Consider the following 15,078-nt stretch of genomic DNA (forward strand, 5'->3'; position numbering starts at 1 on the left):
AATCGGAAGTGTGTTCCCAAACTTCTAGTTTGCCCATAGGGCTACTTTTTTTGCGCTCTGGAGGCTTCAGGGAGGCTCCTGAAGCCTCCGGAGGGCCTCTGGGGGATGTGGGGGAGGCTCTTTTCGCCCTCCCAGGCTCCTATAAAGCCATGTGCCATAGGTTCACCATCCCAGTTATAGAGTGTTCCTGGGGGCTGTGGGGGGCAAAATTTAGCAAAAAATGATCCATTTTTTGCTCATTTCTTTCCTCCTCAGCCTCCAAGAGCTCTCTGAAAACCTTCTACAAGCTATGCACGGCTATTTTGGTAAAGGAGTGGGGTTTCAGGAGGCAAAAAAATGCTGTATTCAGTGTATAAGATGCACCCAGATTTTCAGCCTCTTTTTTGTGGGAAAAAGGTGTGTCTTATACTCTGAAAAATACGGTATATCATATTATATATATTATTTTAATAAATATTTAGCACACATTTAATTTTGCATACTTCATCCACATGAAAACAAGTTGCATTCATAAAAATTACATATTTCAGGGCTGAAAAAGAAAAAAATACTTTGCAGAAGAAACTCAAAAGCTGCAGTGTCACTGTTGATCATGTTATGGGAGTCAGAGCATCCGAATCAGAGCGAGAATTAGAAGAGCTTCGTAAACAAAATATGGATCTGGAGAATGAAGTTGTTCACCTGAAGTAAGAAAAAAATCAATTTTATTATCTTAGGCATTGAATGAAGTTGTTGTTAAGCAAGATGTCATGTGACTGCTCATGTAATTGCTTTGCTCAATGACCACAATCCTGGCACTTCTGTTGCCGATGTTAAGTGATCATGCATGTTGTTAAGCAGATAAAGTCCCTGGTAAGGAGTGTGGGATGCCTCAGGAATGTGGGGTAGAGGTTCTGTTTAATAGCTGAAAATCTTCCCTGCCCAAATCCAAATAGGATTTTCAGCCTCTGAGAAACACTCATGCACAGTCTGCATCAAGCCAGCTAAAGGTACCCTACCTGAGGTACCTCATGTGCCTTACTTACTGTATGGTGCTGGCTCTCTGCTTTCTGCTTGTCTCTAGGGGCTGGCTGAAAGAAGTGGCTGTCAAAGGATATCAGCCTCTTTCCCTGGGTGGAAGGGATCAGCTTTAGCAGGATGCAGGAACCAAGCTCAGATCTTCAGGATCTGAGTCCTGTTTCTCTACCCCACTGAAGGAGTTAAGACCCTCTCAATGCATAGAAGGGAACTCGTTTGGTAGGGTGCAGAAATGGAGCTTAAATGATCAGGATCTGAATTCATTTCACCACCTGCCCACAAAAAAGGAAGCTGACATTCTTTGGCAGGCAGCTCTTTCAGACAATCTCAGCTCATGAAAATTGAGTTTTCATTTAGCAACCAATATTGGGACAGATGACTTGGTCATTAAGCAAAGCAATTAGTGTGAAAATCATGTGACTGCAACTATGCTTACTATTTTACATGAGTTTTCCTTTGACTTACAGTGTCAGGATATGATCCCAAACAGCAGAGAAATTTTCCAGAACTTGCGTCAAATCATATACTCTTTTTTCTTCACTCCTCTGTTCTTTGGAATGCTCAGCCTGATGCTGGGATAATTAGAATGAAGGAAATTAATCTTTTTATATTCATTGGAGAAAAAGGGATTACTAGAGAGTAAGCAGGCAAACAGTGGAGAATGCACAACCCTAAGTTTAACTCCTACTGTTTGCCTAGTGAAGTCTTAGGAGGCAAACAAAAGTCTTTAATGTAAAATTTAATTTTTAGGCAACTGAAGGGCTCTAATCAACTAAGTCCACAAAACTGAGCATGTTAAGTTGCAGTTAATACTTTTAGAGAAGCACTGCAGAGACAAGCAGTATAGGAAGAGATAACTTGTTTACAAAAACTCTTCTGTAAGGAGAGGGGAAAACATGGATCAGGTACAGAACAATGTGTACTGACTGAGTGTAATGGTGAACAAGAGAGACAGACAGACAGACAGACAGACACTGTGAAGGTTATAAATATGGGCACTGGTCTCAAAGTTACTTTTTCATCACTGAGTGATCGCTGTCCGATGCAGTCACTGAGATTTACCTGTACACATTTCTGTACTAACTTTCGCTCCTTCATTTAGGGAGGTCAGTATAAGGAGAACAGTTCTGAAATTCATTTTATATACTGACATATTTCTTTCTTCCAAAGAATTCATTGATTTTTAAGCTAGCTTACAATGCAATGTGATAATACTCCTGTCGATGATTGATGTTTAAAAATTGAATAAGTCTCTTTTTAATATCTGGGTGGAGAACTTTTTATGAAATCTCAGGATTATGGATTAGTGACAGTTGAAAGGAATGGCAATTTTGTATTTTTGCCAATAATTATTCATTAAAATATATGTAAATCAGAAGTCCAATTCAACCCAAAGAAGACTTTTTTCTTTTAACTAATGTTTATGATTAAACCAACCTTATCACATAGTCACACAAATATAAGCCATTTCTTTATATGAAATATGAATCACGTGTCAAATTGTGCAGTTATTAAGTAATCTTTTCATTTGTATATCAAGAACACAATATGCTGTCCCTCGGGATGCTGTTGTAGAAGATTTGCACTTAAAAAACAGATATCTACAAGAAAAACTACTAGTACTAGAGAAACAGCTTCCCCGAGACACATGTTCAAGGCCATCAGTAAGTTAAGCTTATAAATACTTTTTCAAGATAAAATTCATTGCTATAGTAGATTATAAGTTCCAGTGATTTTGTCAATATTTTTATGATTATTTTAGTACAATGTTTTTGACCATAGCACCAACAATTATAATAGTATATTTTATGCTATTTATTATTTATAGAGGTAGCTTGTGGATCAGATCAGATCAGGCATTAGGCTGGAAACCAGGAGTTCTAACCCAGTTTAGGCACAAAGCATCTGGGTGAGCTTGGGCTATTCACTTCTCCTAGAAAAAAGGCAACGGCCATCCACTTTTGAAAAGCTTTGTCAAGAAAAGTGCAGGAAATTGTTCTGCAATTGGATATGATTGAATGGAAGGAAAATATTATTATATTTATGTTGTTTCTGTAAACTATTCAGGTTGCTGAAGTCTTTTAAAATAATAGACTGTAGATTTACTTTTTAGACATCTTGGGTTTTATATGCTGCGTTGGCAAGATCATGTTTTGAATAAAAAGTGCAAATAAGTTTGAAGGGATTGTATACACATTTTCTTTATAGTAGCAGTTGCTTTTTTGCTTCCTGTCATCAGAATTATGGGAAATATAATTAAGGTTCCATTAAGTATTCTTTAATACTTAATTAAAGTATTAATTTAATTAATAATTAAAGATTTAAGTATTCTTAAATAGCATTGCTATTTGTTAAATATCTTAAAATGCCAACTATTAAGCTTTTAAACATTGATTATAACTTAACTTTCTTCTGAAGACATCAGGGATAGGATCAGATGATCAACATCAAAAAGAACAAGAGCTTCAAAAGGAGAATCTAATATTGTCATCTGAAAATATGGAGTTACGATTCCAGTTAGAACAAGCCAATAAGGACTTGCCAAGATTAAAGGTATATTTTTATTTTATGAATCTGATGGTCTGCAGAAAATTACTGTTTCTTTTTAAAAAAATGAATTTGTAACAACTGCTCAGATATATCAGTGGATCAATTTCTGTATATACCCCTGTACCTTAGATTATTGGAAATAAATTATTTCACAATGAAATTGTTTATGAGATATGACTATGATTGTAGATTATACAATAGCCTTTGTTTTAAAGACATTCATATGTGCATCTCATTAAAATTAATTTTGATCAGGCAATACATTTTAATATCAAATATTTATGCAATTTTTGTTTAGATTCTGAATTTACATATCAAAATCTGCTGAGTACATGGTTCCTTTTCTCCCATTTATCTTTATACTATTTTACTGTGGTTATAATAAACTGATTTTATCACTGATTCCTCCTTTTTTCAAAAGCTTTGGAATATTGAAATTTCTAGTGATTAGTTAGAACACAATCATCCTTATGCATTATTACCCTGAATAACATTGTATTCACATTCTTCTTTTCTAATGTAAATTGTCTGATTTAAAAATTAACAGATTCTTGTGACAGTGATACAGTGATACAGTGGTTTGGTATTATAAATGTAAATAATCACAGTAGTTAAATACATACTGTAAATCATTAGAATTATTATTAGTATGTATTTATTAGATAACTAGAAAGAAGTTCGTTGTAAACATATAATCCTTTCTTGCATGTATCCAGGTATCTTTGTAATAGGATGAATATTGCAGAGAAGCCTAACTTCTTTATGCATATTTTGAATTTTCCATTTTACTGTACATTTTTATTTTTAGAAGTGTTCCGTAGAATGAGTTTAGCATTTTATTTTTTCAATAGAATCAAGTAGCTGATTTAAAAGAAATGTGTGAGCTCCTGAAACGAGAAAAGGGAGAAGCTGAGCGGAAATTAGGCAATGTCAGAGGGGTAAGATAACATGATAGAATTTGTAAAAGGGTACAGGAATGAATCTTATAAATGCTAAGAATTTGTATTAACTGCATTAAAAAATAGAAAATCTTTGGCTTTCAGCAATGAAGAGTTTCTTATCCCAAAGTAGAGATATATGATTTGTTTTACCTATAATAATAAGCATAAGATTTACTAAAAACTGAGACAAAAATTAAATAGGAATAAAAATAATGTATTAATTACTATATCAATTGTATTTGGTGATATGTTACAAAAAATATTTTTTTACAATTCTATCTTAGTACATAAGAAGAACTGTATCATGTCAAAAAATCCAGAAGATTCCATTCACACCAAATTCACCAGTATTCATTTAGCTAAATGTAACAATCCAGATCTAAAAACCCTTGGATTCTATGTAGTGGATCACTATCTCACACCAAGCAGAGTTGGTGTAGTAGCAATAGCAATAGCATTTAGACTTATATACCGCTTCACATTGCTTTACAGCCCTCTCTAAACAGTTAATCTAGGATCTCATTTTACCGACCTTGGAAGGATAGAAGGTTGAGTCAACCTTGAGCCAGTGAGAATCAAATTGCTGGCACTCAGCAGAATTAGCTTGCAATACTGCATTCTAAGCACTGTGCCACCATGGTTCTTAGTAACTAGTCCCATCCAGGTTTTTAGAGGAAATAAACCTGTAAGATTTAGACAAGTTTTCATTATTACAATATAATGTGTCCACAAAATGTACAAAATGAGTTATAGAACATGGAATCTGATTATAACCACAGTTAATTGTAACCTTTAGCTTCTGTTTGTTCAAGCAAACAGAATTTAATCCACTTCTGATTCCAGAATAAGCATCTATTATCACATGAGGAGATAAATTGTCTTCCCACAGATATCCAGGCTGAAATATCTCCTAGCTGTAATCATGAAAAATATTTTTCCCATAGTTGCATTTAACTGTAAATTTTAATAAGAACACCGAATTCTTATTAAACTATATTAGAAATATGGGAATGAAGCAAAATCTGCACATTCAATTTTCTCTGATGATTAGTATGGACATTAATGCACAAGTAGGTGTAAATGACTTCTCATAAGTTATGCTTTATAGATTTTCTTTGACACAATATGAACCCAAAATAGGTTTGCTTCATCTGTGTATTTCACTGCAAAAGAATTTGTTTACGTTGCTTCTATAAGTACTTCACATCTTGCAATATTACAAAAAACAAAATAGAAAAAAATGCTGCTAAATAATTGGTTTGCATTTATTATTTTACCTCATATTTTTCTATTATGTAACTGTAGATTTAGATTTAGATTTTATTTGGTTTGTATGCCGCCCTATTCCCGAGAGACTCAGGGCGGCTCACAATAAAAAGGGAAGGGGATACAAAAAATAAAATAAAAACAACAATTTAAAATTCACAACAGTCGTAACCTCGAATGGGGCTGGATAGTTCAACAGCCCCAGGCCTGCTGGAACAGCCAGGTCTTAGTTGCTTTGCGGAAGGCCGGAAGGGTAGTAAGGGTCCGGATCTCAACGGGGAGATCGACCCTCACCCGAGGAGTCACCAGCCGACATTGGCTGGCAAATGGAATTCGGAGGAGGCCTAGTCTGTGGGATCTAATAGGTCTTTGTGAGGTGACTGGCAGGAGGTGGTCTCTCAAGTAGAGTGATAGAACTATGTATTCTAAACAATACTATCTAATATTGAACTAAATATCTATAGCAAGCAGATATCACAAATAAGAAAATTAATATAGTTAGAAATAATTTATTGGAGACTTTTAATATAATGAAAATGGTATTTCTAGATTAATAGATATGATATAACCACATAGATATCAGCCTTACATATAAGTCTATGAATGTATGTGTATGTATATATTCATCTCTTATTTCTTCATGTAGGCTGGAAGGAGTGGGAAAACAATTCCAGAATTAGAAAAAACAATTGGCTTGATGAAAAAAGTTGTAGAGAGAGTCCAAAGAGAAAATGAAGAGCTAAAAAGGGCCCCTGGAGTAGTCTCTAATGAAAAAGTTGCCAGACTTGAGCAAGAAAATGAGGACTTAAGGGTAACTAACATATGCTATTTTAAAGGCTTTTTTGTTTTAATATTTAATCTGAAAAATATATAGTGATTTATGAAGGTGGTCTCATTACTCCTGAGTTTACAAAGGTCCCTTGAGGTCCTTGGGATCCCAGAACTCATGAAGTAGCTGTCTTATTAATAACCCTTCATCTATTGTTTTCCTGTTTTAGTTCTACTTTTAGAACTTCTAATTATAAATTATATAAATTTAGATCATCCTAATTGTTCTAGAACTTGGATAATACAGTGTATGTGAAAACATTTTTTTTTAAAAAACTATATTTTAAGTGAATACAATACGGCTCTGTAAAAATTGATAAAGCTCTACGATATACAAATAGATACTATGCTTTTTCAGATTTTAATAATATGAACAATTTGTGACATAATCCTCCTTTTTTCATTTGTTTACAAAATACTAAGTCTGAAATGGAAAAACTGAAACTTCACTTTGGAAGTGAACTAAGTGCACGATATGAATTGAAGACTAAAGGCACAGAAAAAATCATTGCTGAAAATGACAGAATACGTAAAGAGCTGAAAAAGGTAAATATATTATAAATATTGTATGACAAATTTTCAATATAGTTTGATTCTATCTAGGGTTGGGTGACAACATTGGTTGAATTTTTGAGGAAGCTCATTTATTTTTTAAAAAATATTGCAATAGATTATTAACTATATTATTTATTAATCTGTATATTATTATTTATAATGAAATTATAGATAAACAGGGCTCAGTCTTTCCCATTTTGGAAACAGAATCCTTAATCTTGATATACAAGCAAATCATAGCTTCCTGATTAATAAAGATTAGTAAATTAGAATAATTAAACCACATTCTTTCAGATTTAATAGAAATTTGGTTTCAAGAAATATGATTTGCTGTGGCACATGCATCAGTGGTAAGAAAGGAACTCACAGGCATAGTGTTTATTCGAAGCTTAATTTGGAAACATGTTTCAATATGATTAATATATTTTTTGTGACAATAGGAAGTAGAAAATGCAGAAAAACTGCGAATGGCAAAGAATAACCTTGAAATAATAAATGAGAAACTGAATGTGGAATTGGAAGAGACAACAAAGAAATTAAACTTCGCAGAAAGCAGAATCCCAAAACTTGAAGATGCTGACACCAAGAATTGGAAATCCATAGTTATAACAAGGTACAGGTTGTTGTCTGTTAACAACCGCTCATTCAACAACCTAAACTGTGACAGCGTTAAATGAGTGGTACTTAATAACTAATCCTTGGAGTTTCAGTTTTTACAGTACCTCCGTAGTCATGTGGATGTGATCTGGGTACTTGACAACCAGCTCACATAATAGTTGTGGCATCCCACAGTCACATGTTCACCATTTCTCTGCTGGATTGCAAATTCTGCTGCTGTTTTTTCTCCTCAGGAAGCTGGCAGGAAGTCACAAGATTCTCACTGAATGGCCCGTGATTTTCACTTAGCAATGGCAGTTTTATCAGTATTGCTATCGCTGAATGACATTGTCATATGATGTCTTGCTTTATGATCACAAGCTAGCAATAGAAATTCTCATCCCAATTATCATTATAAAGTAAAGGATAACTCTAGAAATAAATAATGGAAAATAAATATATATCTATTTCCCCCTATATTTCAAAAACTGTTAATTTATTTCTCAAGTTTATTGGCACTTTTGAATAAGTTTCAAAATTTAGAAACTTATCGTTAATGAAAAACATACCAATTAATAGCAGCTTTATGCATCTTTGGAACACATATTTCTAGGGGACAAGGTCCTTTTTGTTATTTTGTATATTTAAAAAGTTGAAAGCTATACAAAATGTTCTTCAGAATAATCATGTTGAACTGTTAATTTGTGTTATTTATTATAGATGTATGTATTTCTGTCCACACTGCATCTTTTCAATATGAACAATTCAGTATGTATTGTGTATCATATATGATTTTAAAAATTGTAAACCAATTGATAAACCAATGCATCATATACAATCTTATTCTCTTGAATAATATTATTTTCTTTTAATGAGATCAGTTGGAATCAGTACTGTCCATTTTTATTTTTACTTTCAGGATGTTTGAAAATAAACTCAAAGAAATGGAATCTGAAATTGCAAGAAAAAACCAAATTATTAGGGATCTTAAACAGAAATTACAAAAGCCAACTGATAGTGCAGATAAAAATGAAAACTGTATTGAAGACTATCTTACAGAACAAGTAAGATTTTATTTTTATTTATTTGGTGCCTTTAGGTCAGCTCCTGGCAGCTGCTTGGCAAGTCCCTGCTGTTTTCTTGGCATATTTTTTTCAGAAGTGGTTTGCCCGAGGTCACCCAGCTAACTTTGTGGCTGAGGTAGGACTGGCACTCACTGCTTAACTACTATGCCAAACTAAAGTAAAATTTAGTGTGTGCATAATGGGAAAATGTGGTGTTTATATTTTACTGGTAAGAAGTTTTAATGCAGTTTCTTCCTTTGTAAGTGCATTCTTTTTTTATTTTCTGATTAATCTCTAGAGAACAGGTTATTCTCCAAAGTTGGTAGAGACAGCAGTCATGAATGGGTTAACTCAGTCAGTAACCAATAGAACTGAGTCTACCAAAGTGATGTCATCGCCTCTGAGGAGTGTCCTCCCACTTTTTTTTAGACTCAGTTCTATTTGAACTGATAGTGCTAATTGCTCTCTCCTCAACTTTCTACTTAAAAACTTCAATTGGCTTCTCTAATCAAAATTAATTGTCTTGAATTCATCTCCAAATTGCAAGGAAGAAAAAAGGGTTTTCTGGGATTGCTCCCTTTGGAGCCAGGACTTTCAGTTAGCCCTTGGGCTTACTGAGGAGAATTGCCAGGGATTCTTTGAGGCTTTTGCCTCCCAAACTTGCCAGCAGCCTCAGAAGTTTCTTCGGGCGCAGCGCTCCTCAGCACTGGCCATTGGAGGCCCCACTCAATGCTGCTGCTGCCGCTGGATCTCCCTGGCTCTCCCTCGCTTGCCACCAAGCTGCCAACCGGGCCAGAAGCCGCCGCCACTGCACGCCGCCACCAGTCCTCAGCGCTCCCGCCGCTGGACTATCGCTGCTGCCTCCTCAGCCTCCGCAGCCACTCCACAGGGCTTTCGAAGCCTTCCCTCGTTCCACAGCCTCGACTACCTCGTGGCGCCCAACCCATAGGCTTTTTTGTTTTGGCGTGAAGAGCTCTGGTGGCCATTTTGTCTACTCAGCGAGCCGTGAGTACAGGCCATGGCCTCTCCTGGCCCTGAGTGGCCTCCACCCACCAACTTTCATCTGGGGCACACAAGCACAGATTTGCCCTGGAGGCCTCCCCTACTGAGCCTGCTTCCAAGACCCCAAGGTCTAGTCACATGGGTACAGCCGATCCACCCCTCCAGGAAAGGGACACTGCCACTCAGGCCCCTCTCAGCAATGCCAGAACCAAGACCAAAAACACAGAATCCAGTCTATTTCAGGCCCAGAGCCTGTTCAGCCTAGTCCTCCTGACCTTTCTTCCGATTCAAAGGATGATCTCTCCCCTGCTGCATCCATGATCCAACCTGAGGATGCCCGGGGCACCGGCGATCTGGTCAAAAGTGGGGATGAATCTGAGGGCAGCAGGAGCATCACTCCTGATGAGGATGCCCTCTACCAGGAGGACATTTCTTCCCCCACCCCTCTTCCATCGTTCTTACTCACCTGGCATGGCTGATATCATATCTGAGACTATTGAACGAGGCATAGCAGCAGGAATTAAACACAGGTCTTCTAACCATTGTCCTCCACGCAGGTCTGTTTCTTCTTCTGGTTCCAGACGCAGGAATGGTGATCTCTCAGCTTCTTCATCGCATGAGTTACCTGGCACATCCAGTCAGCCATCAGTTTTCAGAGAGGAGGAACGTCCGGCAAGAGATTCAGATCTCTCGGAAGATGAAGGTCTCCCTCCCAACCCACCTACCGTTGTCAGTTTATTATTCAATGTCTTTTTTTTAAGGCCAAGAAGATTGCGGGCGAATATTCCTTCTCCCAAGGCACAGCAGGGAACGGAAGCGGACAGAGTTAACACTACTGACCCCCTCTTCATCCAGCCTAAGGTAGAAAAGGAGATGATTCCGTCACCCAGACTCTTCATAGATGTGGTCCAGAACGAATGGGCATCACCAGGTACATGTCCCCTCCCCAATACCTTGGACAAGCGCCTGTATAATGTGGGACCAGAACTCACCAAGGCTCTAGAGGTACTTTCTATTGACTTGCCTATAATTGGCCTTTCTTCTCCTAATGCAGCCTCAGCAGCTCCTGAGGAGGCTCTTCGCCCTGAAGACGAGAGGATAAAACAAACTCTGGTCAAAGGACACCAGGCCTCGGTTTGGGCTGTCAGGGCGGGTACCTCTGCTTCTTTCTTCAGTCGCTCAGCTCTCTTATGGCTAAGGCAACTTCACGCGAGGCTTCTGGCCCGGGATTCTAGGGCTTGCAGGGACATTAACAAATTAAAGATGGCCCTAGAATAAACTGCAGATGCCTCCTTGGACGCGGCCCGTTTTGCGTCCAAGGCTATTGCATCCTCCATCTCCACCCAATGCCTGCTTTAGCTAAAGCAGTGGCTAGCCTCCTCTCCCTATTCTTCCTCTCTTCTCTTTGGTCCCCCATTAGACCCTCTGTTGGTAGAGTCCAAGGATAAGCGAAAGGTCTTGCAGCCGGCCACTAAGAAACAAGAGGGCCGCAATCAATCCTTTTATCGTAGGCAGCCCTTTCGTGGTCAGAACGGGGGTGTCTCCATCTCCCATCCACAACGTCCCACCTCTCGTCTCATGCACTTGGGAGCCCTTATCGACTCTTCTCAGGGGAAGGTCTTCCTGTCTCGGGAACGCCAGATCCGCCTCAGGGACTTAACCTATGAGGTACGGAGGAGACAGCGGGTCCCTCTTCTCCAGCTGTCTCAACTGCTGGGGAAGATGGTCTCCTGCTTCTCCATCGTCCCTTGGGTGCGGCTTCATAGCCGCTGCCTCCAGTGATTGCTACTGCCATTCCAGAAAACCAACAGCAGCTGTTCCCTAGTGAAGGTCAGGTTGACTCCAGAGGTCCTCCACTCTCTGGTAGGTCTCCCCAACCATCTCTCAGGGGTTCCTCTTTAGGGAACCTCCTCGTCTGGTAGCGCTCACCTGGAAGACCAAGTAGCTCAGGGTGTCTGGTCCGATTCCGACTTTTCCCACAATATGAATTGGCTGGAGTTGAAGGCCATCCATCTGGCCCTCCTTCACTTCCAATCCTCACTCCACAGCACCCATGTGCTGATTCGGACAGATAACACGACGGCCAAGGCGCATGTCAACCACCATGGGGGGATGAGAGGGGTATCTCTCATGGAGTCTGCCTTTCGCCTAGGGATCTGGGCGGAAGCCAACCTTCTCTGTCTCCACGCCAAACACATCTCGGGCTCCGACAACACCAGGGCAGACTGATTAAGCCACACGACACTCAACCCTGCAGAGTGGAGCCTGAATCATCACATCTTCAACCAGCTGTCCTCCAGGTACGGGACTCCGGTGCTACACCTCTTTGCAACGGCATCCAACAAGCAGCTGCCCAGATACCTGTCTCGTTACACGAAGTAAGGAGGTTACTTCCCTTGAGGCTTCGGTCCCCCAGGTTTTGGAGTTCCTGCAACAAGGGCTTGATAAAGGACTCTCACCGAACACTTTATGGAGGCAAGTGTCGGCTCTCTTTGGTTCTCTCCCTGCACCAGGAGGAGCCCCTCTCCTTGCATCCTCATGTACACCGCTTCATTAAGGGCGTGTCTAATCTGCCCTCCTGTCATACACCGCTTCCCCTCATGGATTCTAACCAAGGTCCTTGACTTTCTCACTGGACCACCCTTCAAGCCTCTCAGGTTGGCCTCATTGCATCACCTTACCCTGAAAACAGCCTTTCAGGTGGCTATCACGTCTGCACGGCGGGCCTCAGAATTGGCAGCCCTTTCCATCTGTTCTGACTTGTGTGTATTTCATTCACACCGTATGGTCCTTTGCCTTGATCCCACCTTTGTTCCAAAGGTAAATTTGGTCTTTCATCAGTCTCTAGACCTCACCATCCAAATTTCTGCTCTAATCCTTCTCACAGTCTTGAACGCAAATGGCACAGGTTAGACGTCAGATGTGCTCTTAATATCTATGTTGCCAAGACAGCAATCTTCAGGCGCACTGAAGCGCTCTTCATGTCTTTTCATCCCACAAATAAGGGGCTAAAAGCTTCTCCATCTATGGTCGGGTGCTGGATCCGGTCAGCCATCTCTAGAGCTTACCTGGCACATCATCTCATGCCTCCATCCAACATCACGGCACATTCCACATGCAGCGTGGCCATGTCAGCAGCATGGACAAGACAGGCCTCGGTGGAAGAGAACTGCAAAGCAGCCACCTGGGCTACTCCTACTTTCTTTATCCGCCATTATAAGGTGGATAGATACGTGTCAGCAGATGCGGCATTTGGACAGCAGGTCTTTCAACAGGTTCTTCCTTCTTCAAGCTCTTAGCCCAGTCTCATTCCCACCCGGGGACAAATTCAGCTTTGGTACGTCCCATACATGACCGCTGTCTCCACCAACTTTGGAGAATGGGGTGTTGGTTCTTACCTAATACGCCCCTTCTCGAGGCAGGTGGAGACGGGGGTTATCCCCACCCTTCAGGTTCTGGCCTAGTTTGCAGAGGGAGACCTGGGACCAATCGCAGTGGGAGATCTGGGAGAAACACTGGAACATCAGAGGATGGAGAGCAATTTCATAATGCACAGCAGTCTACTTATCTCCGTCATCAAAGCGGGAGGACACTTCTCAGAGGCGATGACATCACTTTGGTAGACTCAGTTCTATTGGTTACTGAGTTAACCCATGCATGACCGCTGTCTTCACCTGCCTCAAGAAGGGGTGTATCAGGTAAGAACCAACGCCTCATTCCATTCCACTCCTGGTTCTTTGATTATGGGGGAAAAACTTTCTAGAATGGGCATTTCTGCTCAGGAGATTAAAGCTTTATAAATCTTTTTAGAATCATATCAGTGGTGAGTTGCCAATTTTTTTACTACCGGTTTGGGCTCACTCACTCGCACATGTGCAGAAGCTTCTGCAAATGGGCAAAAGCGTCCGGGCGAGTGGGAGGAGTGTTCCACCACTGCTAGTATCGATTTGCCCAATCTGGGCCGAACTGGGAGCAACCCACCTCTGAATCATATCCTTTTAATTGTTCCTGATTGACATGGACTATTAGTTTTAAACTCTTAGTATTGTTTAATATGGAATTAGGATCAGGCACACTTATAAAAGTCAGAGGACATCTGAAAGGCTCATTCCTTCACAATTGCTCATTTGCTTCACTTTGCAAAGCAATTGTCACTGAGTTCTTTTATATACTTTTTAAATCAGTTTGACAATGAGATTAAAAGTAAGGATCTCTATCTCATAACAGGACAAGCTCCTCTTCTGCAGTAAGCGTTTCTTTTTATCAATTTACAAGTTAAAGAATGGCAGAAAAGAGAAATGACACATTCTCCAGTGCACTGCTCGGAGAGTCCAATGCTGGGTTAACACAGCCTATCTGCCCTTGGACTGAGTGATGTTTTTCTGTTGACCATGCCTCCCTTTGCCTCTGCATGCTCAGTTTGAAAACTCAGTCCGCCCGTTGGGACTGTTTTGGGAGAGCTCCAGTCTAAGGTCAGATAGGCTGGAAAGTTCCCACTTTGGACCACATTTGACTTCTTAATTCAGAAAATTACCTATCCCTTACAAAGAACTGTCAGATTGCTTCAATAGAGGTTTGTGTCGCTTTAAGAGGGCACCTGGGCTTCCCCTGCAGCTGCTGGTCGCAAGGGCTTCAGGGGATGGTAAGCCCTCGTCCAGCGGCTGCTGGCGAGTGGCAGGGGTGGTGGGAGATCTTCCCAACTTGAGCCCAGAGACCTTCAAAGGAAGAAAAACCCCAAACGGAGGTTTGGGAGCCTGCAGGCTTCCTAGATGCTGGCTATTCAGCCGCTCAATTCTGCCCGGCAACAGCAGCGACGGTTGGAGCCTTCGCGCGCTTTTCAGAGCTGTGAGGCAAAAAGACCGGGAGGCGGCTGCGCGTGCACCCGCCGCCATTTTGGATCATCCCAGAGCGAGGCGAAGAGAGAGACCGCGCTGCTCATGTGGAGAGCGAGATTCTTCCAGCCTTGACTTTGGAGCAAGCAGGAAAAGCAGAGAGCCCAGGCAGCCCAAGCAGGAACCATAGCCAGCCCTCAGCGACTGCAGAATGCCGCAGCAAGACTGGAGATTAGTCTGGGGAGCCAGCTAAGCGTTTCTTTTTATCAATTTACAAGTTAAAGAATGGCAGAAAAGAGAAATGACACATTTCTTCTGCAAAAGATACCTTGTAGCTTATTTACATTATTTTACTTTTGTAAGCTGAAAGTGGCACACATGAAAATTGAATTGACTTGTGTTAAATTGACAGAGTATCAAAATCAT

The 15,078-nt window shown here is 40.3% G+C and overlaps 1 protein-coding gene across 4 annotated transcripts in view; it reads left to right on the forward strand.

Annotated features, from left to right (window-relative positions):
* Positions 1-15,078, forward strand: part of CEP290 (centrosomal protein 290) — a 68,181-nt gene that overhangs the window by 50,905 nt on the left and 2,198 nt on the right. For 3 of the 4 annotated variants that reach the window (XM_032220590.1, XM_032220592.1, XM_032220591.1), the window contains 8 exons: positions 531-686; positions 2,558-2,681; positions 3,436-3,570; positions 4,419-4,505; positions 6,421-6,585; positions 7,026-7,148; positions 7,598-7,770; positions 8,674-8,818. In XM_032220590.1, the coding sequence (XP_032076481.1) occupies positions 531-686; positions 2,558-2,681; positions 3,436-3,570; positions 4,419-4,505; positions 6,421-6,585; positions 7,026-7,148; positions 7,598-7,770; positions 8,674-8,818 (1,108 nt within the window). The remainder of the gene's footprint in view (positions 1-530; positions 687-2,557; positions 2,682-3,435; positions 3,571-4,418; positions 4,506-6,420; positions 6,586-7,025; positions 7,149-7,597; positions 7,771-8,673; positions 8,819-15,078) is intronic. The other variant, XM_032220593.1, reaches the window with a different exon arrangement.

The sequence above is a fragment of the Thamnophis elegans genome, chromosome 7 (assembly GCF_009769535.1).
Source record: "Thamnophis elegans isolate rThaEle1 chromosome 7, rThaEle1.pri, whole genome shotgun sequence".
Lineage (NCBI taxonomy): Eukaryota > Metazoa > Chordata > Lepidosauria > Squamata > Colubridae > Thamnophis > Thamnophis elegans.